The 27,455-nt window shown below is 40.2% G+C and overlaps 1 protein-coding gene across 1 annotated transcript in view; it reads left to right on the top strand.

Annotated features, from left to right (window-relative positions):
- Positions 1–27,455, top strand: part of NHSL1 (NHS like 1) — a 134,119-nt gene that overhangs the window by 66,156 nt on the left and 40,508 nt on the right. The window contains 2 exon segments of the mRNA XM_054697868.1: positions 2,457–2,609; positions 23,109–23,236. Coding sequence (XP_054553843.1) covers positions 2,457–2,609; positions 23,109–23,236 — 281 coding nt within the window.

Genomic DNA, 27,455 nt, shown 5'->3' with positions numbered 1-27,455 from the left:
ACTTTAGGGCAGAATTAACTTAGCTTGTCTTATTTATGTATGGTAAGGGTTTTAGGTATTCACTTCTTTTTTCACTTCTCAAAAGAGCCCTTTGAAGTAGAGGGGAAATCTTTTTATGTGCCCTTGATGTATAGTGTATGTTATTTTTTTGATTCTTGGCTAAATACCAGGGAGCCTCTGTGTAGTCTGTCACATATTTTTGGTGGGATGATCCTTTAAAGCCCCCTGGCACTCTGTTACATATTTAAGAGCTCAAGGACAAACTCTGTCTAGACCGATCAGTGCTTATTGTACAGTACACAGCTTTTGTGGTGTGGCCTCATTGTGTACTTACCATTTGTTTTAAATCGCTTTAATCCAGGTGGTTTCCTCCTTCCCTAGAAAGTATAATTTTCACAAATATATGGTTTTATTTTTACATGATTGTTTGTTTATTTTAGTTTAGTTTTGGGGTCAGTGATTGAAACTGGGTAAAAGTGCCTGGGTAGGAGCCTTAGTAAGAGAAACTTGAAGAAAACAACAAAGAATAGCTTTCTGGGCTCATTTTCTGCAGCTCCCTTGCTCGAAGGCTGTCTTTGGATGGCCTGATTAAAATCTGCCCTGGCATGAGTGAAATACTCCAGGGAAGAGACAACTGTTCTTTCATAGGAGCCAGTTGGTAGCTGTAATGTGGAGCTCCGGGTGTGATTATACGCTCTTGAATACCATTATTTTGATTTGATTTGTAATTGGCAAATAGAAGAGCTTCAATTTTCAGTAATTTCTAACTATGAAGTCTGGTGATGCATTTTTTCCAATAAATGGACATCCCCACAGAGCACTATAATTAACTGTGGCCACTCTTTGGGGGACACATGGTGACTTCCACACTGGTCAAGCTTCTCAGATACCAAAATAAGAGAAAAATCAGATTTGTGGACTTCTTTTGTATTACGGTTGATAGTTACATGTACTATGCAAACACATGCAACAAGAGCTCATGTGGTAACTAGTTGTCTGATTTACTTGCTTACTTTGTCAACATTAATAACAAGGACACAGCACATTTCTGATTTCAACTTGAGGTCTAGTTTTGCAATTTATGGTCATTTAGAAAATGAATTGTTTGAAGTGAGGGATGAAGAATATGAGCCAAACTATGGCACAGCTTCCCAGGGGAGAAATGAAAACTGTGGTCTCAAGTCTGGGACTGCTTTAGAGTGATTATCCCTGCTCATGCTACAGTCATGCTTTTTGTGAGTTCTTTCACAAGTTCAGACTTTGGATATATTAGTTTATTCAATCTTTAAATTAGTTCCGGTAGATGCACTATAGGTCCATTGATTTATATGTGTTCAAATAAACAGGTTTAATAGTTCATACATACCTGTTCACTTTCTTTTCAGAATCTTGTATATGGTCTGGTTTCGACCAGCATGTTAGATTCTAGAAATGGATACAGCCAGCGTGTACCCTATAGCTTAGTTCAGTGCTAGGGAACACTTGCCCCCTCACAATCTACTATTTATTTGCTGATCTTATAGCTGTGAAACTTGTCATCCCCAGTAAATGCCTGGCTTACACTGGCAGATATATAGAAAGGACTAAAAAAAGTATTGATGAATTTGTTTGGTGCTGCCAACTTCATGTTGGACCCCACTGGGACCCCATCTGGTGTTGTCAGGAAATATGAAAGAAAAAAGAGGGCCCACACCCGACAGGGATAGAGGAAAATTATTACAGAGATTTAGCTTAGTCTCATGATTACCTGTCATGACCTCCTCTAATGTTCTACAGACTTTTGTGTTGGGTTGTATTGGGGAAAGTCAAGTGCATTGAATTTTTAGAAAACATTTTAATGTTGAAGCATTCCATGAAAGTAAGAAATGCAGAAAAATTTTGTGGCACAAATTGATTTCCACTCCCATTAGCTATGACATTTAAATGCATCACATTGAATGTTTATGGTTAATTTTTTAAAAGACTTAATTGAGTTTATAACAGTGACATTTTAAAATGATGCTTTAGAGGGGAACGATTGGATTCCAACCCCTTGGTAGGAAATTTGTTTTCTGTCTTGACAGTCTGCCACTTCCTGATGCAAAGACATTGTGCAGTTGAATAATAGATTTTTGTTGTGGTGGAGTTGAGTAGGAATGGGAGGTCTCTGTCCGTTTTGACAATCATTTTCTAACATCAGAGTAGAGGGAGGGCCTAACATGCTGGGAAGCTGAGCAAGTAACCCTACCAACACTGTGGGGGGGGGTGGGGGGCAGTGATAAACAGTTTCAGCTTCTCCTGCAACCTGTGAGAAGGACCCCAGGAGCTGAAGATTAAATCTCTTCAGATTTGCACCATTCCCCCTTGCTGCCCTTCACCCATGGCTATGTTATGCACCGAGATCCCAATCCCATCTGGAGGGAACACCTTTGGAGCCCATGGAGCTTAATTTGACACCTGAATCCATCTCTCTACAGCGGTTTCCAACCTTGATGAGGAGAGTAGATGGACAGTGCACTACACAGCCCCATGGCACCAGCAGGAGAATGTGTTCCTCCCCACCACCAGACCCCCCTGCGTGGAGGACCTGCACCGCCAAGCCAAGCTCAACCTCAAATCAGTACTGAGGGGTAAGAAATTGCATTCTGCACGCTTTTCCTTGAATTGCTGGCTGTTTGAATTGAACACATAAATTTGATTGCTGTTTGTAAAAGATCTGTTTATAATGAATGTATAGTATGTTGCGCTTCATAAAATATCATAACTACTTACCACCTGATGCATGCCTGTCTGGTCTCAGTAGAAAACTGCCCATTTACAAATACACTAATCTGCCCTCACGGAGCAGCACATTCCTGCTTAGAAACCTGGAATGTTTAAACCATCAGTACTTATTTAATCTAAATAAACCCCTCTGACATGGGAAATTTTGCCATTGTCAGTTTGGAACCACTGGAAGTTTTCAAAGCTCATTTTTGAAAGTTAATACTTTCGAATAGTTTGTTCCATTTAGTTCAATTTGGTCAGAAAGGGGAGTTATAGATAGACTTTGAGGTGAGTATTAAGTGGTTTGATTTATCAGAATCTGGGCAGCACCCAATCTGCTGCCTGTAAATGGAGGTTCTGTCAGCAGATGGGCAGAGCACACTGTGGCCTGGAGTGGAAATACAGAGAAAGGGACTCCTAGCTTATTCGCAGTTCTCAGCTTTACCGCAACTTAAGGTTGATGTTATAAAGCAGAAATGTGTGGCTTCCTAAAAGTGATAAAGAGGGCCAAAAGGTCTTTAAAGGTGAGGGCAGGGGTTGGGGGTGTGAGGGGAAGAAGTGACTTAAGATTCAGAGACTTTTCCTTCCAACAACAAACCAGCATTCATATTTATTCTACCAGATGCTGCTTCTACAGCATGCAATATCTCCTACCATACAATATCTGGGACATAATTTAACTTGTTTTCTGAAATTTGTTTACCTAATTGACAAAGACTTAAATTTGGGAGAAACACTGTCATTGAATCAAGGGAAAGCTTGTCTGAGGAGCCCTCTGATTTTTTTAAGTTTTTGTATCAGTCATTTATTAAGTCATTCATCCACTAATACACTAATGTGACTATGATTCCTAACATTTATTAAGCATTTGCCTAGATGTCTAGTACTGTCCTAAAATCATTACACAAATCATCTCATTTAATCCTTACAGTAATTCTACCACTTATTGTTATGCCAGTTTTACAGATGACAAAATGTAGACACAAACATTAGAAACTTGCCCAGAATCTCAAAGTTTGTTAGCGGTCGAACAAGGATTTAAAAGTGAACATTCTGAGGCTGCCAAGGTTATGTTCTTAACTGCTGCTCTGCATTGCCCAGAACAAGCATTTATTGAAAATCTGTTACCCTGGCAGAAGTGCAGAATGCAAAAGCAGGGTCTACGCTTTCAAGGAACTTATACTGGTTTGTATCTATTTTATAAATCAACCTGTAAAAAATACTTAAGAACTGGCCCAAAATTGCTATGTGAGGATTCTAAAGAGCAGATCATTTATGCTTAGCGAAGAAAGAGGGATCAATAGACATAGTAGATTTGGTGTTCTGAACAGAACTATTCAAACATTTTAGATCATAGCCTATTTTTCATCATTTCATCTTTTGTTATCACCCTTGGATTTTCTTGTATGAGGTTATTTTATATCTTACAGTCTTGGCATTGACCTGAACATTGGGGGATTCCTTTTTTCATTTAGGCTGAAGCTCTATATGTTTAGGGGCTACAGACTTAGCTGAGAAGAAAGGCATTATTTGGACTCTAATAGTGGTTAGACTTTGATCTCTGTTGCCCTCATGATATTGGTACTAAATCAAACAGAATTTCTTCTAAATCTCAACAATTTCTATCTGTAGTGAATTTTGACAAGGAGCATCTCTTATAGCTCACCTTCCTGCACCAAGTAATTAATAGGAATATTAAATGGCTCTGTGCCCAGGATAAACTCCTGAGGCAATGCCATTGTTGACATTTCTCTCAGTGCTCAGACAGCCCAGCTTGTAGAGAAGCTTTCTGGAAGGCATATGTGTGAGACTGAATATTCAGGTCCAGCTTTTTTTGGAACTTTTTCCAGGAAATTGAGTTTTACTTCACTACCACTTGTACTATTTTCTAGTACCACATCAGGTCTTCTCTGTTTTCCCTTAAAGAAATGAACAGCTATATGTAGACTACAGCAGATGCTAATGACCTATCATCACTGCATCACTGCTGATTTTGCCTATACTTGAATTTTATTTTGAAAAGATAAGTGCTGGGCCTCCCCTGGTGGCGCAGCAGTTGAGCGCTGGGCTGCCAAGCTGCCCGCAGCCTCTGCAGCCTCTGCAGCTCCAGTTCGATCCCCGGCCACTGGCGAGGGTCCCACATGGCGCACAGACCTCTCCTGCCGCCCTCTGCTCCCCTCAGCAGTGTACTTCGGTCCTTCTGCCTGTTCTGCTCCCTGCTCCGGTTCTGGTGAATTCTCTCCCGCGCTTCTGACTGTACCCAGTGCTTGTATAAATAAAATAAATAAATCTTTTTAAAAAAATGCTGAAATAAATATTTCAGAACATACATTTTAAAAAAAAAAAAAGAAAAGATAGTGCTTTAGTGATTGCATTAATGCCCTAGAACAGTTCATCAAAGTGATTTGCTAACAATAAATTTAATAAATAACTTTGGGAAAGTCTTAGAGTTCAGCTTCTGAAGTCTGAATTTAAATGCTCCTTAAGAGATTTTAGATAAATAATAACTAAGAACAGTGACTGAGAAAGATAAAATGAGAGAAGCATCTGAGCTCTTTTGTTCTTTGTGTTTATTTATAATCACATGTACAGAACTCCATGAACCATCATGCCATGTTATCAACCTGAGATAAACACAATATAAATGCAGTATACTTATTGCCTCATTATCAGTGAATATTAAAAGAAAAAATGCAGTCTCTGAATCTATGACATTATTAAAATGCAATGTTATTTAAGATTATCCGCCTTAGGTAATCTGATCTCAACTCTCTTTGCTTTAAAAATATAGAAAAGTAGCTAATTGTTCACAATAAGTGATCTATTTTGTTCCTTTTTCTGTTCTTACTCTGACCTTATCTGTAATTTTAAGGAAGGAATACTGCTGTTTAATATTAAACAGACTTGTACTTTTTCATAATCATTAAATCCTCATTGTGTGAAATGTTCTGTCCTTTTTTATGGGGATCTCATCTCTCCTCTTGAGAATCTTAAAATATGGAGAGAAGTGATCTAGTGAATACTAACAACCTAATAACTAAGTATTGTAAACATGCGCTTATTTAAAGCAGAGCAGAAACATTTAGTGCTTAGTCAAGTAGTTGAGGAAGGTGCAGGTTATTGGAAAATGTTTTCGTGAAAAAACTAAGTTTGAGTTAATACATAAAAGCAGATATTAGACACAATTTAATAAATATTTGAGTGTCAATTCTGTACTATGCTAGGAGTTTTTAAATAAACTGATGGAAGTTCATGGGTCCCTCACTTTCAGTAAAGCTGAGCTTTCTGTCTTGTGTCAATATTGAAGTAAATAGACAATAGTGTGATGGATGTGTTTAGAGGTACACAGTCGTGAGAGCTCAGTCAGCTGGGGAGGGAAAGATTTGGGAGGCCCTCTCCTCCCACATTTGTGAGAGGAGTATAGTATGTGGAGTGCCTGGGGCAGGTAAATATCATCATGGCCAGTTTCACTGTATTCTCACCCCAAAACAGCAGAGATCTTTTGGTATTTGTTGTTAGATAGTATTTGGAGAATTTAACTAAATTTGGTGGCAATACTCTTAAGGTCAAAAGTCCAGTTTTATTGATTTATTTGGCTACTAGAGAGATTGGTAATGATTTACTGCTAATGAATACTAACATTTACCTAGATTTAAAAATAGTATTTTGACATTTGGCTCAACAGGATTTCTGGCTAACAATGAATAGTGATTTTCCAAAGATGGATCCTTACAGAATTTACTCATTTTTCTTACTGAATTTCCAGAATTCTACCCTTTCAATCTCCATAGTTGTTTCAACCCTTCATGAACTTCATCAGAATTAGCTGTGATGATGAGTAGCCTTTATTGAACTCGGTTTTAATCTGGAATTTCATTAAAAGTGGAAAATGGGGAAATTGAGAAATGGAAGTGGGCGTGCTCAGATTTGATAAAGGGTTCAGATTTTATTTCTTTACAACCTTTGGACCTCATTCAACAATTACAAACATATTAAAAGCTGAAATAAAGATACCTTGTTTTGAAGGCTCTATTTCCCTAAAGCTCAGCTTGGGAGAGAGATAAACGTTATTTCTCACAGTATGTTTAACAGGCAATTTAGTTGCTGTATCTGTGTACACTCCTGCCTGAGTAGTTCACAGAGCATCTGTTGTTGGTATCAGAAATGTTCTCTTGTCACAGCTTTCTTTCCTGAAAAAATACATTTTAGCAGGTCAGCCTGTTCTGTGGCTCTGGAATTAGAAGTATAAAGGCAGGGAAGGGATGTTGAATATAAGTTGTGTTAATTCAAAGCCAGAGGGTTATATTTATTCTATCTAGAGGGGTAGGAGTTGAAGATTTATAACTGGAAGAAATGACTGCTTCTCCTAAGTGATTAGGAATAATGGTGTTTGTGTATGTGTCTACACCCAACCATTTAACCTTAACATTTCTTAAAGCTATGGACCAGTTTACCAAGTAGTTCCAGCCAGGTTTTTCTCATAGTTCCCGACACACAGGCTTTATCTTAGGCTGGCTGCATTACCTTTTATTGTCACAAGCCCTTCTTCCATTTTGACATAGACAACCATATGTCTGTTCGGAGAAGGGTGGTGGGGTTCTTGAGGAGCCTTGGCTATCGTACCTGTCTGCCTTGAGTACATGGGTTCCTGGGATATCCCAGATGCCCAGATGCCTCATGGACATCCTATGGCACTTTCGTAGTACTGTCTGGAAGATTCCTTTATAGGTACAGTTTTGTGGATGTTGACTGAGAGCCCTCTCCTGGGAGGACACATCTGCTCACTACCTCAGACAGGTCCAAGCTGTGCTTTGCCTGCCTTGTGCTAACAACATGACATTTTTCCTTTTTCCTTTTCTGTCACTTATTTAAAAAATTACGACATACAGATAAATATTTAAAACATGTATAGTTTAACACATAATTATAAAGCAAACATCTGTGTAACCATTCCCATGAACAGAGAATTGAATATGACCAAAACTCCAGAAACCTCCTGCTTTTCTTGGTTTTTAGTAGGGAGAGTCCAGGTTTAATGAAAAAAATACATGGGTCACATCTAGTTCACATCCTGACTCTTATGTACTGGGAATATGTTACTTGAGTTTAATTTTGATGATGTTTCTTTGACAACTTAAGCTTGTCATAGTTTCTGATTTCATAGGAATAAGATGAACTTGTTTCTGTAAAGTATCCCAGAATACCTGCCTCTCAATATGGAGCGGTGTTTGTGAGGGGAAGGTGTGCTTTTTAATTGAGCACAACAGATACGGGCCTCCCTGGTGGCACAATGGGTTAAGACGCAAGCTATGAAGCTGTCCGCAGTCTCTGCAGCACGAGTTCGATCCCCAGCCAGCCAGGGAGCTACCCACATGGCGCGGCAGACCTCTCCTGTCTTGCCCACTGCTCCCCTCAGCAGTGTATTTCAGTCTGCCTGCCTGTTCTGTTCCCCTCTCTGTCTCTGGTGAATGCTTACACGCGCGTGCACACACACACACACACACACACACACACACCGACACCTCTGGCCTGCACCCCAGTTCTTATATGCATAAATAAATAAATCTTTTTAAAAAAAGAATACAGATACAACTTTATAAATCTCAGCCTCTTGCCCATATGGCTTTCAGGAGTGAGTGCCTTTCCTCCAGTTGTCATGCTTCACAGATGTGCTGTGAGAAGGGGGAGAGGAACAGGTGACAGTGGCAGCTACAGATGCTTGATGTTCAGGTCTGTCTCATCCACTCACCATCAACCTCTGAATGACACCAAGAATTCGAGCAGGAAGGGAAATCTTTGGCCTTCCTCTGGTCAATAACCCCTTTTCATTTTGTAGACAGTAACCCTTGACCCATAGAAATGAAAGGATTCTCTTATCGTTTCTTTGCAGTTTAAAGAACACTATGTGATGATTCCAATTTAGGTTTCTTAATGCTCAGCCATGCTGGCCTATTTTGATCTCAGGCCCAGAAGACGCTGAGAAGATGTACCTTTGACACGTTTTCAACTGCCTTCAACTTTCAAAAAGCTCAAAAATCCAAAGGCCCAAGGCACACTTGGTTTCCTTTTTGTTATTTATTTATTTTTTATTGAGGTAACCACAATAATGGTGGAGTCGTTCACAAGTGGTGTGGGCCATGTGATGGAAACGTCACCACGCTCTCTTGCCCAAATTGCCCAGTGCTTGTGAATACAACCAGGTCAACTTTTCAAAGACAAAGGTAATATTATTAAAGACTTAGTTTTTTATACCTTTGGTGTTTCATCTTTTGGAATTTTTGTCCTTAGGGGAAATTGCCCAATCCCACTTAACAAAGAATTCTCTATTGAGAAAAGAGAAGAGCAAAGACAAAAATAAGGGCCTCCCCGGTGGCGCAGCGGTTGAACGCTGGGTTGCGAAGCTGCCCGCTGCCTCTGCAGTGCCTGTTCGATCCCCGGCGCTCTCCGGCCACCGGAGGAGGGTCCCACATGGCGCGCAGACCTCTCCTGCCGCCCGCTGCTCCCCTCAGCAGTGTACTTCGGTCCTTCTGCCTGCTCTGCTCCCCACTCTGGCTCTGGTGAATTCTCTCACCCTCCTGTGCTTCTGACTGTACCCACTGCATGTATAAACAAAAAACAAACAAACAAACAAACAAATAAATAAATAAAACATGCCTCTATTTAAAAAAAAAAAAAAAAAGACAAAAATAAGGAATCCACACCATGGAAATTGTATCGTAAAGGGGCTATTTAATTTTGCATGTTGAATTTGATGGCTCATGAAATTTTTTTTGATCTTTATAAAATTGTGGTAAGATGCACATAACATTTCCATCTCACCCATTTCTGGGAATACAGTACAGGGTGGCATTAGGGTACATCCACACTGTGGGCAATGATCACCATCTCCTGCTCCAGAACCTTTTCATCTTTGCAAAACTGATAAGTTTTATAATACAAGCTACTCTGAATATGCTAAGACTCTTACTAGTTAACTCATGAAAGGGAAGTCAGATACAGGAGTAAAGGAAAATGAACAGCCATTGCTTTCTTCAGTTAGGTAAAAAGACGTGATCTCTTTCTTTTTAATGGTAAATAACACCCAAAAGGTAAAATAGCAAAGACAGTCACTTAGGTGATCCCGGTCTTAACAAAGCCCTGTGGATTGTTTAAACAAAAGACTTTGTTGTGTTTTGTGTCCCCAACCAGTCTGCTGTTTCAGCAATTCTATTTTAATTCCTGATAAAGTGAGTAACTTGAGTGGCCTCTATATTTCGCTCAGTGCAGCATAAAAACGCTACATTGACGGTACTGTGGATAAGGTTTATTATCGTTCACTGTACCACTGAAGTCTCTGGTGTTGGTTTAGAATCTTTGCAGGCTATTTGATATTGAGTAACCTTGGTGACGGTCCCCTCCTGCTGGTGATAGGGCTTTTTCATTCTACAGTGAAATGAGATCACCTCCAACTTAGCTGCGCTCTGGGGGTGTTGCAGCTAGAATTTGCCAACACTTATCACAGTCCCATGAATCATGGGTATCAGAAAACTATCATTATCATTTAAATAAGATTTAGTTCTTCAGGTCCCCTTAAATGAGTTTGGGTATGTGAAGGGAAGAAATGTTCAAAATTAGTTCTCCTCAATGGCAAATAGCATTTTAAGAGTAATTCTTTCCATGTTTTGCGATGAAAAAGCTAACAGTTTTGTCCTAAAGCTTAAATTTTAATATTTAATTCCTACATTTTGCAGGAAGATTTTTATTTCATACTACTAGGAATTAACAACCATAAAGGGAGACTATTAATCAAAATGACCTTTCTTAAGCCCTTCTACATAAAATGAGATTGTCTATGGTGTTTAATGTCAAAGATGAAAATGCTGGGCCCAGGATCTTTCTTCTTTGAATATGTGTCAATACATTAGTCAGCAGATTCATTTCCTGTTTGACTATAGAGATGATGATGCAACTAATATGTATTTTCTCTCTGTGGTACCCCACCTTCCCTCTCCTGATCCCCTAAAACACTATATCGTGTGCAATGAGATGTCATTGGGAATTGTGCTAAATTTTTAGGCATATGAATCCAGCTTGTCCTCCTGTGGCAGAGCAACCCATCCATTGCAAAGATATCCTTCTATCATGTCAACTCCCTTCTACCTTCATCTTCCCCTAAATTCTTTGGGAGCTTTCTATGAAGATGAAGCTTTTCTGTGACATCTTTTCTAGCTGACCAGAAATCTTTGGGGAATTGCCCATGATGCAGCTAGTTTTCTCATGCCAGGGTTGATCAGTGTCCCTGAAATTCTACTAAGACTAAATTTCTTTGGATAGATAACCTTGACTGGGTCCTGAACATTATTTTTCTAATCTCATCCTCTCCCTACCTGATCATCCCTCATCCTCTTATTTCTTGAACCTATGAGTGGGGCACCTCTCCCTTTAAATTTTGCGTGGAAGCTGCCCCCAATCCATACTCCCCACTTGTGCATATTAAGTACTGATGACATGGCTGGTATACCAGATTGATGAGCAGGTTCTTGCCTGGGGTTAAAGTGGAAAGTGTGACCCAAGATAAAACAACCTGGGTGAGGCTGGGGATTGCTCACCTTTCATGTAATCATGGTACCCTTTCATTTAATGAACTCATTGAACACCTACTGACAAGTCATACTGAGTCAGACCGTGCGTCTTAAACATGATGAGGACATTGGCTTTTACTTTCAGGGCCTGGGAAGCCATTGGAGAGGTTTCAACTCAAGAGCCACGTAATGGCTCAATCCAGTTCTTTGTTCAAAGTTTACAGTAAGAGAGTGAGAGTGGAAGCTGGAGACCAGTGGCCATTACTAAGGTCATCAGGTGACAGGTGATAGTGGTCAGCTCAGGAAGCCTCCTCTGCAATTGGAGCTGAAGTGGAAGGTTAAAATAGCAGCAATAGGGCCTCCCCGGGGGCGCAGTGGTTGAGCGCTGGCCTGTGAAGCTGCCTGCAGCCTCTGCAGTGCCAGCTCGATCCCCAGCCACTGGTGAGGGTCCCACATGTGGCACAGACCTCTCCTGCTGTGCCCGCTGCTCCCCTCAGCAGTGTATTTTGTTGGTCTGCCTGTTCTGCTCCCTGCTCTTGCTCTGGTGAATTCTCTCACCCTCCCGTGCTTCTGACTATACCCAATGCTTGTATAAATAAATAAATCTTAAAAAAAAAATAGCAGCAATAACTTCCAAGCGTTTTCATGAAATCTTGACAGTAAAGCTCTTTACAGTAGCAACATAAAGCTTTCTTGAAACAAAATAATATTCCTTAAAAACTAAAGTAGGTGCGATTTCTCCCCTGTACTGATAGGTACCACACCAGCTAAATTCTTCTTCAATCTTTGATTCCTGTTTTCCTCTTAAATTATTTTGGTGGTGAGTGTGGCTCATTTATGACATAATGAAAAAACAGATGAGCCCTTTCTCCCCCTCAGGACTTTTATCATCTTGAATTTATAATAACAGAAAATATCAGGCTATCAAAATTCTCTTTCCCTTTTCAGGTACCCTGGGTACCTCCTCAAAGTAAAAAAGACTTTTTCTTTTTCACATAGACTTCCATCCCCAAGTGACCATCAGGCTGACCATCCTCAGTCAGTTTCTACTTCTCCATAGGTGTCTACCTTACCCTTTTCTCATAATGTGCCTCCCAGACCAGCAACATCAGCATCACCTGGGAGCATATTTAGAAATGCAAGTTCTCAGGCTCACCCCAGACCTACTGAGTCAGACCCTCTGGGAGTGGACCCAGCAAAGAAAGGGTCTAATAAGCCCTACAGGTCATTCAGATGCCTCTTAATTTGGAGTCCACCACTCTAGGTTAGTCAGTCAGCTACATTGTAAGTACCTTAAAAATTGGAACATATCTTTTTCTTTTTGGCTTATTTCACTGAGCATGATCCCTTCCAGCGCCATCCATGTTGCTGCAAATTGCATGTGTTTATCTTTTTTGAATGCTGAGTAATATTCCATGGTATATATGTACCACATCTTCTTGATCCAGTCATCTATTTTTGGGCATTTGGGCTGTTTCCAAAGCTTAGCTATTGTAAATAGTGCTGCTATAAACATAGGGGTGCAGGTGTTCTTTGGAATTGATGTTTCTGTGTTCTTTGGGTAAATACCGGATGGTCTCACTCATAGCAGGAATCTAGAATACTTAAATAAGGGACCAGGAAAGTGAATAACTATAAGAAAGTGAAAATCAAAATCAACAAAAACTATGAACCAGAGACACTTTTTGGGGGGTGGGGGGCGGGAGGGGAGGGATTGGGGTCAGAATGGGGGGATTGCAATTGTATGGGGAATATAAAAATAAAATTTATTAATTAAAAAAAAAAATTGGAACATATCCCTTCAGCCCAGGAGCTCATTGCAAGCTGAGAACTGAAAACAGCTACACTTTGAGAGTGGGAGGCTGCGGTGGTCTCTGGCTGGTGGTGAAGAGGGACCTGAGGAAACAGATTCCTCCAGGAGGCTTCCCTTTTCCTGATGCTTGAGTGATAGGGGGTGTTTTCCTGATTGGTCCCCTCTTTCTTTCTACAATTAAGCAAATTTTGCTCCAGTGCCTGGAACATTTGTCTTACGTGTACCTTTTACGAGATATCTTCAGAACTTTTGGAGAAACTAGGCTTAATCATTAATGCCGTATTTTTATAATGCATAATACCTCTTTTTTTTTTTTTTTTTTTTTATAGAGGCATGCTTTATTTATTTGTTTTGCTGGTTTGTTTGTTTGTTTTTGTTTATACATGCACTGGGTACAGTCAGAAGCACGGGAGGGTGAGAGAATTCACCAGAGCCAGAGCGGGGAGCAGAGCAGGCAGAAGGACCGATGTACACTGCTGAGGGGAGCAGCGGGCGGCAGGAGAGGTCTGCTCGCCATGTGGGACCCTCCTCCGGTGGCCGGGGAGCAGCCGGGGATCGAACCGGCGCCGCAGAGGCCGCGCGCAGCTTCGTAACCCAGCGCTCAACCGCTGCGCCACCGGGGAGGCCCTGCATAATACCTCTTTAACCTTTCATATTTTATGGTGCTTTGGATGCTAACTATCATTGCAGTGATGATTGGTGAGGAAGGGGTCTCATGGACCCCTTCCATTTACTGGAAGATAAATTTAAGTTTAATCCTTTATAATAAGGTTTCCTAGCACCATATAAGTATCCTTGTATAACTATATAAAAACTCTTACAGTAAAAGGGCAGGGAGAAAAGAACAGATCGTTAGTCTAACACTAAACCAAAAGGGCATATTTATTTGAGGTTTATCATTTAAAATTGCTATAAAAATAATCTAGGAAAATATCCATTGAAAAGATCTATATTAAATTGTTATTTAAGATTTAGAACAACTTTTCAGCAAAAAATTGATATACTAGAAGGAAGTAACTGGCTAACAGCTAAATACCTTTATTCTTTTTAATTATATTCTGATTTGTTGGTTTTTGAAGACAATTTAAATAAATTGTGGTTCAGGTGTTTTGAAGGATTTATGGAAAATCCAGCCCCAGTATGTTTCAGTGACATAACAGAATCTTAACTGCAGTACTAGAATAATTATTTTTCCTTTCAAATACTGTCAACTCCGTTAAGTTGCTGAACTAGAAGGTAAATCACTTCTATTTAAAAATGCATTTTGGTTTGATTTTTATTGAGCAAATAAGGTCATTAGTGTTTACAAAGCACATTAAGTGCAGTAGGTTTTCCCTGTATGCTTACTTGAAAGCTCAAGCTTGATTCTCTGGCAACATAATACCCAACACAGCTGCTGCACAGCAATTGCTTTTCTTCCAAACATGTATGTTCATAGTCTCATATGTTCTCAGACTTCTGGAATTAGACAAAGATATAGACCAGATCTTGCACCCTGTTGATAATCTAATGGGTCAATACCTGGAAAAGAAATTTGGAGCCCTGCATTGACCAGAAACTTTACACCTGGATTTCATAATCCCGAAGACAGATATAATGTCTCTGCCCATAGAAGTATTTTAAAGACAAATTAAATGATGATGGCAGAGGGCTCTCAGTTTAGACAGCAGGTCATTTATTAAGAGTTAGTAGCAATGACTTAAAACATCAGTGATATGGACAAAAACTCTCTTAGACTGTGGTTCATCATGGTACACTCCCTCTGAAGCTGCACATCGTGACCATTATTTTTATAACTAACTTTGGAACTAGAATCTTTCCAATTATTACTGACCTTGAATGACAGTATGATAATTATGGATGATTTAAAATGGTTAAAAAGAGGCCACATTCTGATTTTTAAAAGTTGACATTTCTAAAAGGCCAGGCTATTGTGAAATAACAGCATTACATTTTGACCTGCATGTCTCAAACCTTCCTCTCAATTCATTCCTTCACCCTACCCCCTACCCGTAGCTAGCTGTTAATGCAGCAGTATTTATTTCAAATGCTTCCTTCATCATCCTTTCTCCTCTTTCTCATGCAGTCTAACAAGGCAGCAAACATCTCACTTTTTTCCTGTTCGCACCAATTCACCCTACCATACCATTTCCTGAGGGAGCAGAAAAACAAATCCCTTTTTTATTTCTTCTTTGCATTCAGCTTCTGTCCCTTCTCCTATTTCTTCTCCTTCTCACTCTCATTTAAATAAGTCACGCTTAGTAGCCATCTATGAAGTTTAGTTTAAGTAATTTAGTTAAGAACTTTACTCTCAGTCTATTTCAAAATCTTTATAATAAATTCAGGGAATTTTTCACTATGTAGTATGCTTTCTGTCACAGAATTATAAATGTGAGAGCATCAATAGGAATGAATTATACAAATCAATGGTAAAATACCCATGTACTAGGGTTAGTATCGCTATGTGATTTGTTTTCCCCTCATTTAGATAACATTCAAACACTTTTGGTGTCTTACTTTGATTTTGAGCTGAACCCTGCGGGCTGACAGCTAATAAATGCAGTCATTTGCATCATGTCTTTTCTGTTTAGAGTCCCCAGGAACTACTCCTGGGCTCATAGTGAAGCCACGTCCCTTAGAGTGGGGTATAAGGCTGTACCTCTCTACTCTTTTACTCACTTTTCCTGCTGTTCTCCCTGCTTGTTCACCAAAACCACACTTTCCCTCCAGCTCTTTTAGGTAAATGGAACCCCTTTGTTCGTGTTGATGTCACTGCCCTGTGAGGCCTTCTCTCCCTACTCTCCCCACTCCCTCCCTATGCCTTCCCCTGCCTTTTTTTTCTTTTAGCACTTAGGGCCTTCTAACGTGCCGTGTTAGTTGATATATTGGTTTTGTGTTTGCTGTCTGTCCACGAGGACAGAAATTTTTATTTGTTCCTTCACTGTGGAATCTCCTGGGTCCATTACTTAAGTCCTCGGCAGGCAGTGGACACTTTATAAATATTTGTGAATTAGTATGTCATGGGGATGCTTTACCCATGAGTAACAGAGGAAAGAGGGTTATCTTAGGGACTGATGACTTCTTGTGACTGTGATCCTGATTCTTTGGCAGTATTTGCAGCTCCTCCTTACTCTCTTTCTTTGCTATTCTTTCACTGAAAACATCAACTGAACCTCTGTATCATGTGAGGCATGGCAGAAGAGCTAAGGAAGTAGGCGATATGTTTTATAATGTTGAAGCATTCAGTTAGCACCAAAGATTGGAATAACCAGGGAAGTTTTTGTGGAAGCGAGGCTTTGAGGTGAACCTCAAAGGAGACATGGCATTTTGAATAAGCTGTCTTGAATTTTATCTTATTTTATATATGCTTTACATCATTCTTCCTTTTTGTACATGCATGCTTTCTCCTCTCGGGTGTAGTCCCCGTAAATTTCCCACCACCAATTCACCTGTGCACCGTCACCATAGTCCCTTGTGTAAGAACACATTCCCTCCCCTATTTTGATCCCTCTCCTTCCCCCTCTTCTGCAGATTGTCTCTGATTAATAGTTGCTTGATAATTTTGTTTTTTAATTTATTATAATTATTTATTTTTCTTGGTCCCTTATTTGCTTCCCCTACATTTCTCCTATATGTGAAACCAACCGATATTTTTCTTTTTCCTTCTGGCTTATTTCACTGCGCATAATCCCTTCCAGCTCCATACCTGTTGCTGCGAATGGCATGAGTTTATCTTTTTTGATTGCTGAATAGTATTGAATAAGCTGTCTTGAAGAATCTCAGTGAGACAGGTTCCCTGCAAATATGGTGCCTGCCATTTCAGGCCAATAGGCCCGGACTACCATCATCTGTTAGAGGGCTTGGGAGATGGTGATGGCAATATATGCTTCATAGATTAATGTGTAATTAATATAAATTTAAGAATTTATAAATTAATTTCCATAGGGGATCAAATGATTTTTTCATTTCAAATGCTCAGTATGCTAGTATTTTCATATGATTATATGTAGTATTTTTGCCTATAGAATTGCTGTCCCTTTGAAGTAGAGATCCGTCCTTTCTTAACCTTAATTTTAGAAGAGACATTAAAAGTCAGTATTCTTTAAAATGAACATTTCTTCCTTATTTTATGCTCATTTTGTAGTTATAAAAATGTGAGTGCAGAAAGCAAACTATAATAGAACTACTTGAATATCTTTTCTTTCTAGGAAATAGCTTGAGGACACTAAAATCCCAAACTGAATATACTGACTTGCTCTGTAAAGACTAGTGTTCTTTTATACATGGGGGTGGCGAGTAGGGGGTAGGGGTAGTTTCTCAGCATAATCACCACAATTATCTACAAGTTGTTCTTCTCAGAAAGGAACACCCACTTTGGGGCCAGAGTACTTGGATATGTTGGCTCAGATGCTTGGAGCAAATTTCTTTTTGTAGTTCAAAGTTTCTTATGTAAAATGTATATAGTTATAATCCCCATCCCTTAGGGTCATTGTGAAGAGTAAATGATTTACCATACATAGCATGCTTAGAACGGTGGCTTATACATAGGGAGCCCTAATGAGAGTTTGTTTTATTAATATGCAGCCATTTAATGTTGCAGCTGCTGAGAATTGTTCCCATATCTTGTCTTTCCCCACCACAAAGGGCATCATTTCTTAACACCTGAATGGTGAGTTCTGAGGCCTCCGTAGTCAAATGGGTGTATCCAGATGCCCAGTTCCTGTCATACTTTCACTTCATGATGCTCTAAGGCTCTTGCCAAGGGGCGGCCCCTCTCCTCCTACCTATATTTCCTTGAAAATCCATAAGATCTTCTGGTCTTCCCTAAGGTCCTTAGCATATCCTGGTTCCATATTATGTGAATATCCTGAGGCTCCCATGACAAGGCACCACAGATAAGATGATTTAAAATAACAAAATATATAATCTAGTTCGGGAGACCAGAAGTCCAAAATCAAGTTGTTAATAGGGCCTTGCTCCTTCTGACCTCTGGGGAAGAATTCTTGCCTCTTCCAGCTTCCCATGGCACCAGGCTTCTCAGGTGTGGGGCATCATTGCGCTCATCTCTGCCTCCATCTTCACATGCTTTCTTCCCCCTCTGTTTGTGCATGTCTGCGTTCTCATGTTCTGTGTCTCTATTTTCTCTTCTTATAAAGGTATCAGTTGTATTGGATTAAGGCATAGCCTCATGATCTCATTTTAACCTGATTATATCTAGAAAGACCCTATTTTCAAGACATTCACAAGTTCCAGGGGTTCGGACTCCAGCATATCTTTTGCAATTCATAACAAGTACACTCAAATCAGAGAACCTCAGCTCTTTCTTCTTGCTTTATCATTTCTGCGCTATCAAATACATTCACCAACCAGCTGGTATGAAAATATCCCTAAATTTGAGGCTTTGTTATAGAAAATTAAGTCATAAATTTGTATTTCTCAAGTTAGATCAATTCAAATATTTCTTAGGATGAGAAATACATCCTGGTGATGTTTCAGTAGAGATGTCACCAAAAACTTGGTAAAATTGTAAATGTTAAAACATTGGACTACCAAATATCTTATTATGGAATTGCCTACTAGCTTTAAAAATGGAAGCGTTTGGGGCCTCCTTAGTGGTGCAAGGGGTTAAGACATAGCACTAGGAAGCGTCTGCAGCCACCGCAGCACAAGTTCAATCCTGGCCAGAGAGGTGACTACATGGCGCAGCAGACCTCTCCTGCTTCACCCAGTGCTCCCCTCAGCAGTGTATTTCAGTCAATCAGCCTGTTCTGTTTCCCATTCTGTCCCTGGTGAATCCTCTCACCCCCCCGCATCTCTGGCCTGCACCCCAGCTTTTGTATGCATGAATAAATAAAATCTTTTTTAAGAAAATGCAAGCGTTTGAGGTAGTTATGGTTTATGTGGTGAATTTGGACAGTGGTACCAGTTTTTGGTTCCCCACCATATGGAGGCTCCATGCAAACTTCTGGAATCCCTCACTTCAGAGAGGAGAGCACATGGAAACATTTTTTGAATGTATCTTCTGACAGCTTCCCAGGAGGAGTAACGTTCCAGCTTTTCAGAGATAGAATCTGAGTTTCCAAGAGGTTGGGATGCTGTCTCCAGGTCGCACAGGTAGTTGGTGGCACAGGTGTGCCTGGATGCTGGACACTCGGGTGCTTCTCCATGTAGAGTCCCTCCAGTGGTTCACCTCCTGTTCTGAAACACAGAGAGGGAGCTTTTCCTTACTGTTTGCATATTCCATATCAGACTGCTCCATTTTCTTCAAGAAGTCTGGTGATACGAAAGTGGGTGATACGACTCTGGAGCTCCTTCTTTTCAGGGGTAACCCTTTGTTTGAAATTGACCTTTGAACAGTTTTTTTTATTAAAAAACTTCTGGGCTTCCCTGGTGGCACAGCGGGTTGAGCGCCGTGCTGTGAAGCTGTCCGCAGCCTCTGCAGTGTGGGTTCGATCCAGGCCGGCCAGCAAGAATACCACATGGTGCCGCAGACCTCTCCTGTCACACCTGCTGCTCCCCTCAGCAGTGTATTTCGTCAGTCTGCCTGTTCTGCTCCCTGCTTTGTCTCTGGTGAATCCTCTCACCCTCCTATGCCTCTGGCCTGTATCCCAGCTCTTGTATAAAAATAAATAAATCTTTAAAAAAAAAAACCAAAACTTCCCCCTTGCTCATGAAGTGGGATTGCCCTTCCTTGTCCTATCTGAGATTAGGTGTGGCCATATGGCTTGTTTTGTCTCAATAAGCAAGAGTGGAAGTAGTGGAAGTATCAACTCAGTTCCAAAGGAAGTAGACTTTGGAACTGAGCCCCACACTCTAATCACACTGCCCTATAATTGAGCAGGCCTGAGGTGAGATAGAACTGGAGTCTGACAGGTCCCTGAGTAACAGGTGAGCAGGGCGTCTGCTGGCCCTGCCTGATCTAGGAAAACCTGCAGGAAAGACTTTTCTAGTTGTTTTAAGCCATTGATATCTTGGAACTGTTTGTAACTACTTCATATTCTAGCTCTTCAAGACTGATTCAGTAAATTTAGGAGCAAAACATAGAAGGTGGAGATTCAACAAAATTTCCAGTAGAAAAAATTATTTTGAAAATAAAGCTGCTTATGATAGACTCTCTTAACTGAACTAAAATATTAAAATGGCAAGTATAAAAATAGCTTGCTGTATGAAAGCTTGGAGGCCAAAGGTGTTTAAGTCACAAGATGGTTATATGACCATCTAGTTCCGACATTATTTTTTTTTTCTTCTCTACTTAAAACTTTGGTCCACCACGAAATACATACCTATTGTTCTCGCACTAAAGGAAATAGCTTGATATGAAAGGAAGGAGGAAATTTGTGGTTGAGAAAACGAAGGCCACATGAACAGTGACACCTTTATCCAAGTAGTCCTGGGGGAACAATAACACAGTTTTGCTCTGAATTTCTGTTGCAAGAAGAGTGTGTGTTGAAGGCAGCTCTTCTATTACAGTCAGTATCTTGTTTCTGGCGTGTTAACTGCTGCCATAACTGCCTTTAAATTATGCCTCGCCTTGTACTCTCGCTGTAGTGTCTAGAAAGCCTTTGTTTATCAGTATGGTTTGCACTCACTTATATCTCACTCTCAGACAATAAACTTAGTTTTTCATGAACAGAGCTGTGGTTTTAGGAACTGAGAGCTCTTGCAACTCAACAAGAGGAAATTTTCCCTAGAATTGAATAAGTGACAATGGAATCGAATGAGTACTACATGTCAGAAATTTGATAAGTATTAAAAAAATTGGTCATCTGCCATAAGTTTATACTGCCTACTTTAATCTTAGATCGAGCATCATGTTTCAGTTGACAGACTGCTTTTGTTATACTATTTACACATTTCTGTGACTTAAACTTCATGAGGGAAGAAAGAGATTTTGGACTCTGCTGCTCCAGGGTGACATACCCAAGAAGTGCTAAAAATTGTCAGCCTTTCCTGTGCTTTTCAGCATATGGTTAATAAGTTTGCAATATGTTAGTCTTTTAAGATATAATATGGATCATTTTGAGCATTTTATTATTGGGGCCGAGAATATCAGAACTAGTGCCTCCCTTAGAAATTACCTTAATTTCTTAACCCCACTTTCATTTCCTAGCAGGGAATTTTTTTTTTCAAATGTGATCATACATGGTAACCCATGTGTAAAATAGATTTTTTAATATCATGAAATTTTATAATTTCAAACTTCTTATAGGATCAATTAGTGACAAGGGGAAAGGAAATATAAACAGCTAAAGGACTTAAAATGACCTTGACCTTCACTCTGTATTTTGCATTGTTTGTCAAGTATTTGAAAACACTGAATTATATGATAGTAGCTACAAGTGGTAAAACCCTTTATTGGTTTGTTTTACAAGGTTCACCCTGAGTCCATAGGAAACTTTAGTTTTATAGGACCACTGAAGAGTTAATTTGGGAGCACAAGTTAATGAAATGTAAAACTATTACTGGGCCTGAGTGTTCCTTTTTTAATCCTAACTTTATGGAAAGAAAACCAAATCAGATATTTACAGATCCCAGCACCTGCACAGGAAACCATCAGAAAACTACAAATCATGCTTTATGTGACATCTCTGTAGAGAGAAAATATAGATTCTAGTTATACTATTTATTTTTTAAGGAATATTAGTGAATATCTGAAAATATTTCTCACTGGAAAGAGTTAAATTAGTCTGAGTATATTCTCATGAAAGAACATGTTCTGGAAGTTTCAGAAATTAGAAAAAAAAAAAAAGGTTTCCATTTTACTCAGTATTAGAAGTGGTTGTCAAGCCCAGCCTACTAATTACTTAGCCCATAAGTAACTGAAGTAGTAATATTTAGCTAGCTTGTGGTCACATATAAATTTTTACTTCGTTTGACATTTTAAAAGATCTTCATGACTATTCCGCAGCATTTAAAAAATATCTGGTTTATAGTTTTGTATTGGAAACTTTATCCACTCCCACTGTGAGGCAGCAGAGATGAACGCAGAATTTTTACTTTCCTGGCTGGAGAATTTTTGTACCTCCACTCAAGCAACTGCTCATCTCCTCTTTGAGGAGGCAGCGTAGGTCCTAGTGCTAGAAAAAAAACTGTAGCAATGTCCTACTTTAGTTCTGTGCCGCTCTAGGTGTGGGATTTTGTGAAACTGTTTCAAAAGCAAACACATTTTGCATTCCTTAGCAAGCTGCATATTTAAAGAAACCCTGTGCTGAAGCCCTCTGAGGCAAATAATCCCCCAAGGTGTCTTGACTGGCTAATAGAAAAGCTCCAGGAACTTTAAAAAGCCATGAGAACTTGACTTGCTGCCATTGCCCCCACTGTCAAGGGTATCAGTGTGGTGAATCCCCCATGAGGAGGGACCTTAGTCTCTAATCAGCCCGTGGCCCCTGTCCTCTTGCCATGCAGGGCACTATGTCCCCGGTGAATTCCACTCACGGTGCCAGGCATTCTTGGCAGACATCTCAGCCTCCCACCCACCTTCATATGAGTGCCACACGGTGATTATAGACTGTTTGCCATAAAGTAAATTTGGAAGTGAAAATAAAAGGAGAATATTATAATACATGACTTTTTATGTCACTTTTAGCAGATGACTCTAGAAAGCAAGCTCAGCATAAGAATCGCCTGTATTTTTTGACATGAAATGACATAATCAAATGTTGTGTGTCAAAAAGTATAGGAATTAAGACCCTGGATTCAAATTCTTAGTCCATTGCTTACTCGTATAGCATTACCGAGGAAAAATTTCATTCACCCCAACTTGATTCAAAGTTTTGTTGTGTGAAGTCTAATGATAATCCATTTAAGTATTTAGCATGAGGGGTGTGTAGTAGGTGCTTTGCTCGTAATTACTTTCAATCATCATTTTTATCATTATTTTGAAATCTTTTTATGCCTAGGAAAATACTTCTAGAAAAGGTAAATAAGGAAAAGAAACAAATTTGGTTGTTAACACCCTTTCCCCGCTCCGCGGCCTGTATCCTCTACAGAGTGTGATAAACTACGGCGAGATGGCTACCGAAGTTCTCAGTACTACTCCCAGGGACCTACCTTTGCAGCCAACTGCAGCCAGCTCTGCGATGATTATCAAGATGAAGATGATGAAGCAGATCAAAAGGTAAGGCTTCTCATTCAACAGGGTAGCCTGGATTGGATCCCAGACCAGAAAAGGACATGTGAAAAAGCTGGTGAAATGAGAATAAAGTTGGTTAAAAGATATACTGAGGCAGGCCTCCCCTGGTGGCGCAGCGTTTGAGCACTGGGCTGTAAAGCTGTCTGCAGCCTCTGCAGCGCTGGTTCAATCCCTGGCCGGCCAGCAAGGGTCCCTCCACATGGCGCGCAGACCTCTCCTGCTACCTCTCCTGCTGCTCCGCTCAGCAGTGTATTTCGTCATTCTGCCTGTTCTGCTTCCTGCTCTATCTCTGGTGAATCCTCTCACCCTCCTATGCCTCTGACTGTACCCAGTGCTTAAATAAATAAATAAATCTTTTTTAAAAAAAGATAAACTGAGGCATAGTAAATATTTTAAGAGTTTATTTGAAGAAGCACCAATTTGAATTGGGCAGCATCAAATCTAGCAAACAGAAAGGCTCTCTAAAGAGCTATTCAGAATGCAAGATTTGTATCTGAAGAAGGGAACAGGAACAAGGAAGTTACACTAGGCAAACAATCAGGCAGGGTTCCTTTCCTTTAGGGGATGGCAGGGGTCTGGCCTGCAGACTACTCCCCCACCAAACATGCAGTTTATTTATTTATTTTTATTGTGGTAACATTGGTCATGGTATTTAACATTCATCTGAAGAGGTAGGATCCTATACCTCTGAATCATTTACAGTCTATAAACTAGCAGAAGTATTTCTATATCCTTAGATTTATGTACCATTGGTAGTATTTATGGGGAACCTTTTTTTTTTTCTAAAATATATCTAGAACCACTTTGAATTATATTCAAATTTTTCCAAAATCATTAGGTCTGTGAATGTTTTCTCAAAACAGCTTATGTTAAGAAATTTGTTTCAGGATAAAAATTATATCAAAGTACATAATTATTAATTATTATATATAAATAGATATCAACAAAGTATACCATGGTATTAACTCATCGTAATAACTACCCCTTTCCTTCCTGCCTCTCTCCCCTTCCCCCTGTTATACTCAGCACTCTGTTAGGCTACATCATTCAATAGTGTATTAACTTCTGCAATTTCCTAGTTCCATGAAGCATCAAAAAGCCCTCCTGTCACATACACACCCCCCATATTACATATGCAGTTTGATAGTCTTGGAGCACATTCCCCATCTTTTTGTTTAGTCATAATTATCGGATTAATTACAAAGCTCTCTACCAGAGAATATGCTCCCCCCCGCCCCCTTCTTAACTGTACAAAGTTGATAAGACAGTGCTGTTTGCAGTGACAAAGTTTCTGAAATTGGTGTGGATGTTAACCTTTGTATGTCCTTGTGCTTCACCAGCTCCAATGTGCCACTCACCCTAACTAGTGCACAAGCAGCTTCAGGTTCCCTCAGGGCGTTGGTTTGTGTGCACCCCACACAGTGCTTAGTGCAGGCCTGGCTGCTTAGCTGGCTTTCATTTAACAATCTAGTGAATAATTTCTTCTGATTAAATAGTCATCCCAAATCAGAATCTTTATTAATCTCACTGCCACTTAACCACATTATATTGATGCGCTGAGGTTTTGAAGCTGTGTAGCCTTCGGTGGTAATCATTTGGAACACAGACATATTTCGCATCCCTCTTCCATGTGCTCAGAAACAGACAGCTATTTGAAGCACAGAATTACCATTTATTTATAAAACAAGGGTTTATTGAGTGCCTCCTGGGTGTCAGAACTATTCTAGGTGCTAGAGATAACAATGATGCAAACAAAAGGAATTCTTGCCCTCAGTGGAGCTTTGATTCAATGGTGAGATGCAGAGCATAAATGATGCGGTTTTAAAGAGTGAAGTGTGCTCCGGGGTAAAATAAGCAGAACAAGACAGAGGGGTGTTTGTGATTTTAAATTAAAAGTATAGACTTTCTTGAGCAAAGGGGTGATTAGGATTAAAAAAAAAATCTTGGGGGCCTCCCTGATGGTCTTGGGATAAAGTCTCAGTGCTATACCACTACGGCCTGAGTTTAATCCCTGGGCAAGGAGCTAACCCACATATGGCACAGCAGACCTCTCCTGTCTCGCACACTGTTCCCTTCAGCAGTGTGTTTCAGTAAATCCGCCTGCTATGGTCCCCACTCTGTCTCTGGTGAATCCTCTCACACCCCTGCAACTCTGGTTTAGACCCTACTTCTTTTATGCAAAAATAAATAAAATTTAAAAAAAAAAAGAAAAAAAAAATACCAGAGAAGAACATTCCAGGAAGAAGCAGCAGCCATTGCAGTGAATGTTTCTTAAGGATAGATGCTGTATACAGATACTGCAAAGTGCAAAGGTTAATGAGGAATCTGTACTTACCTTGAGGAACTGAGAGCTCTCAAGTAGAGAGAACTCACCTGAATAAAAAGGTTTGTCTATAGTATATGCTTTAAAAAGTGGTTGCCATGTAATAGCATCTGAGAGAGAAATTCTTCAGATCTGGAAAGCCAGGAAACGGGAACATCTAGCAGAGGGTAAGAATTGTGAGAAGAAGACTTATAAGGCTATTATAAGGCTATTGCCATAGGAAGCCAGGCTAAAGATTAGACCAAGAGTGCTTGTATGAATGGCAAGGAAGGCAGAAGTTAAGAGATGGTAGTATTCTAGGAGTTAGGAAACCAATTTTCAGCTCTGCCACTCGCTGTGTCTCTTGGATTTATCCCATGGGCCTAATTCACTTGGGCATTAATTTCCTTATCTAGAAAGTGGGAGAGAGGAATAAGATTGTTCTCTGAGATATTTTTGAATAGGCTGTTCTTTCATTCATTTAGCCAATAAAAACTTATTCCGCATCTCCAATATGTCAAGCATTGTTGGATGTTCTGAGGACCCTACCAGTGAAAACGAAGGGAAAATGACATGAACAAGTATAATGTAGCACCACACACACTGAAGTGTTACAGAGAGTGAGGAGAGTGTTAGAGGGACGGGGTGCTGCAGTTTCAGACTGTGTGTTCGAGAAGGACTCTGACCGTGTCACTAGCGCAAGTCTTGGAATGAAGTGCAGGAACACTGCAGGTAAGTGTCCTGGGGGACGAGCTCTAGGAAGAAGAGCCTGCCAAGGCCTGGGGAAGGCAAAACAGTGATCCTGTGGGAGGAAGAGCCAGAGACCAGAGTGGCAGTGGCAAGCAGTGAGTTTGGGGAGGAATGGTGACTTGGGGAGGTAACAGAGAGCCAGATCACTTAGGACTCGCTTGACCATGGCAAGGGCTAGGGATTTGTTGTCCCTGGGTGTGATGGGACAGTGCGGGAGGAATTGAGAAGGAAAGTGGATGCTCTAATTTACTATTTAATGCAGTTTGACCACTGTGTGGAGACAAGGTCATAGAGAGTTGAAGATGGAAGCAGAGTGGCAAGTCAGTAAACTTTTGCAATAATCCTGCAAAGAAACATGATGAGGTCCAGGGCCTGTGTGACAGCCGTGGAGATTCGAGGTTTATTTTGAAAGTGGATCCTACAGAATTTGTTGAAGTTATGCGGAAAAGAAGAGGCAAGGGTGATTCCGTCTCCTATCTTTCCAACTTGAGCCCTCTAGAATCTCATTATAGAAATTATTTGACACCATGAGAAATTCTAATGCTTTGACCCTATCCTTTTCATGAGCTTAGTCATCCTGCCCCAGTTTATTTTACATGGGCCACATTCTCTGAACCTCTTTGCATACACACTCAGCTCTGCTGGCGTTTCTCGCCTTCTGTTCATTTCCTGGAGAAATCCAAACCCCAATTTTACCCAATTCTCTCCCTCACTAAAGCCTGGTTAGCTAAACAGGGCTGGAGAAAATACCAGGTTAAGTAACCTTACTGTAAGTGATGGACCTAAAGTGCTGCCCAGCACTCTCTTATTTTAACTCACCAGTCTTCTATTCTACTTCAAGTTATATTTCTCAACTCATCTCAGATTTCCAAACACCTCTTTTTTTGCTTTACTCTCAAATACTGTCTTTGATATTTACTGTTCTAGAAGAAGAAAGAAAACTCAGAAGGCAAATCGTTTTACTACCAGACTTATTAAACTGCTGTGTCTGTTCCTCTGTCTACTCCGCCTTTTGCCAAGCGTGAATAGTCCTTGCTGCTCTTCTGCTGCTGTTTCCCGTATCTGGTCAGCTCCGGGCACACAGTAAGCACACAGTATTTTTCCAATGGAACAAATAAGACTAACTTCTCAAGGACTTCATACCCACAATTT

The sequence above is a fragment of the Talpa occidentalis genome, unplaced genomic scaffold, assembly GCF_014898055.3.
Source record: "Talpa occidentalis isolate TD23 unplaced genomic scaffold, MPIMG_talOcc4v2.1 talOcc4.2, whole genome shotgun sequence".
NCBI classification, from domain to species: domain Eukaryota; kingdom Metazoa; phylum Chordata; class Mammalia; order Eulipotyphla; family Talpidae; genus Talpa; species Talpa occidentalis.
The sequence above is the reverse complement of the archived record's forward strand: the minus strand, read 5'-3'. Positions and strand labels throughout refer to the sequence as shown.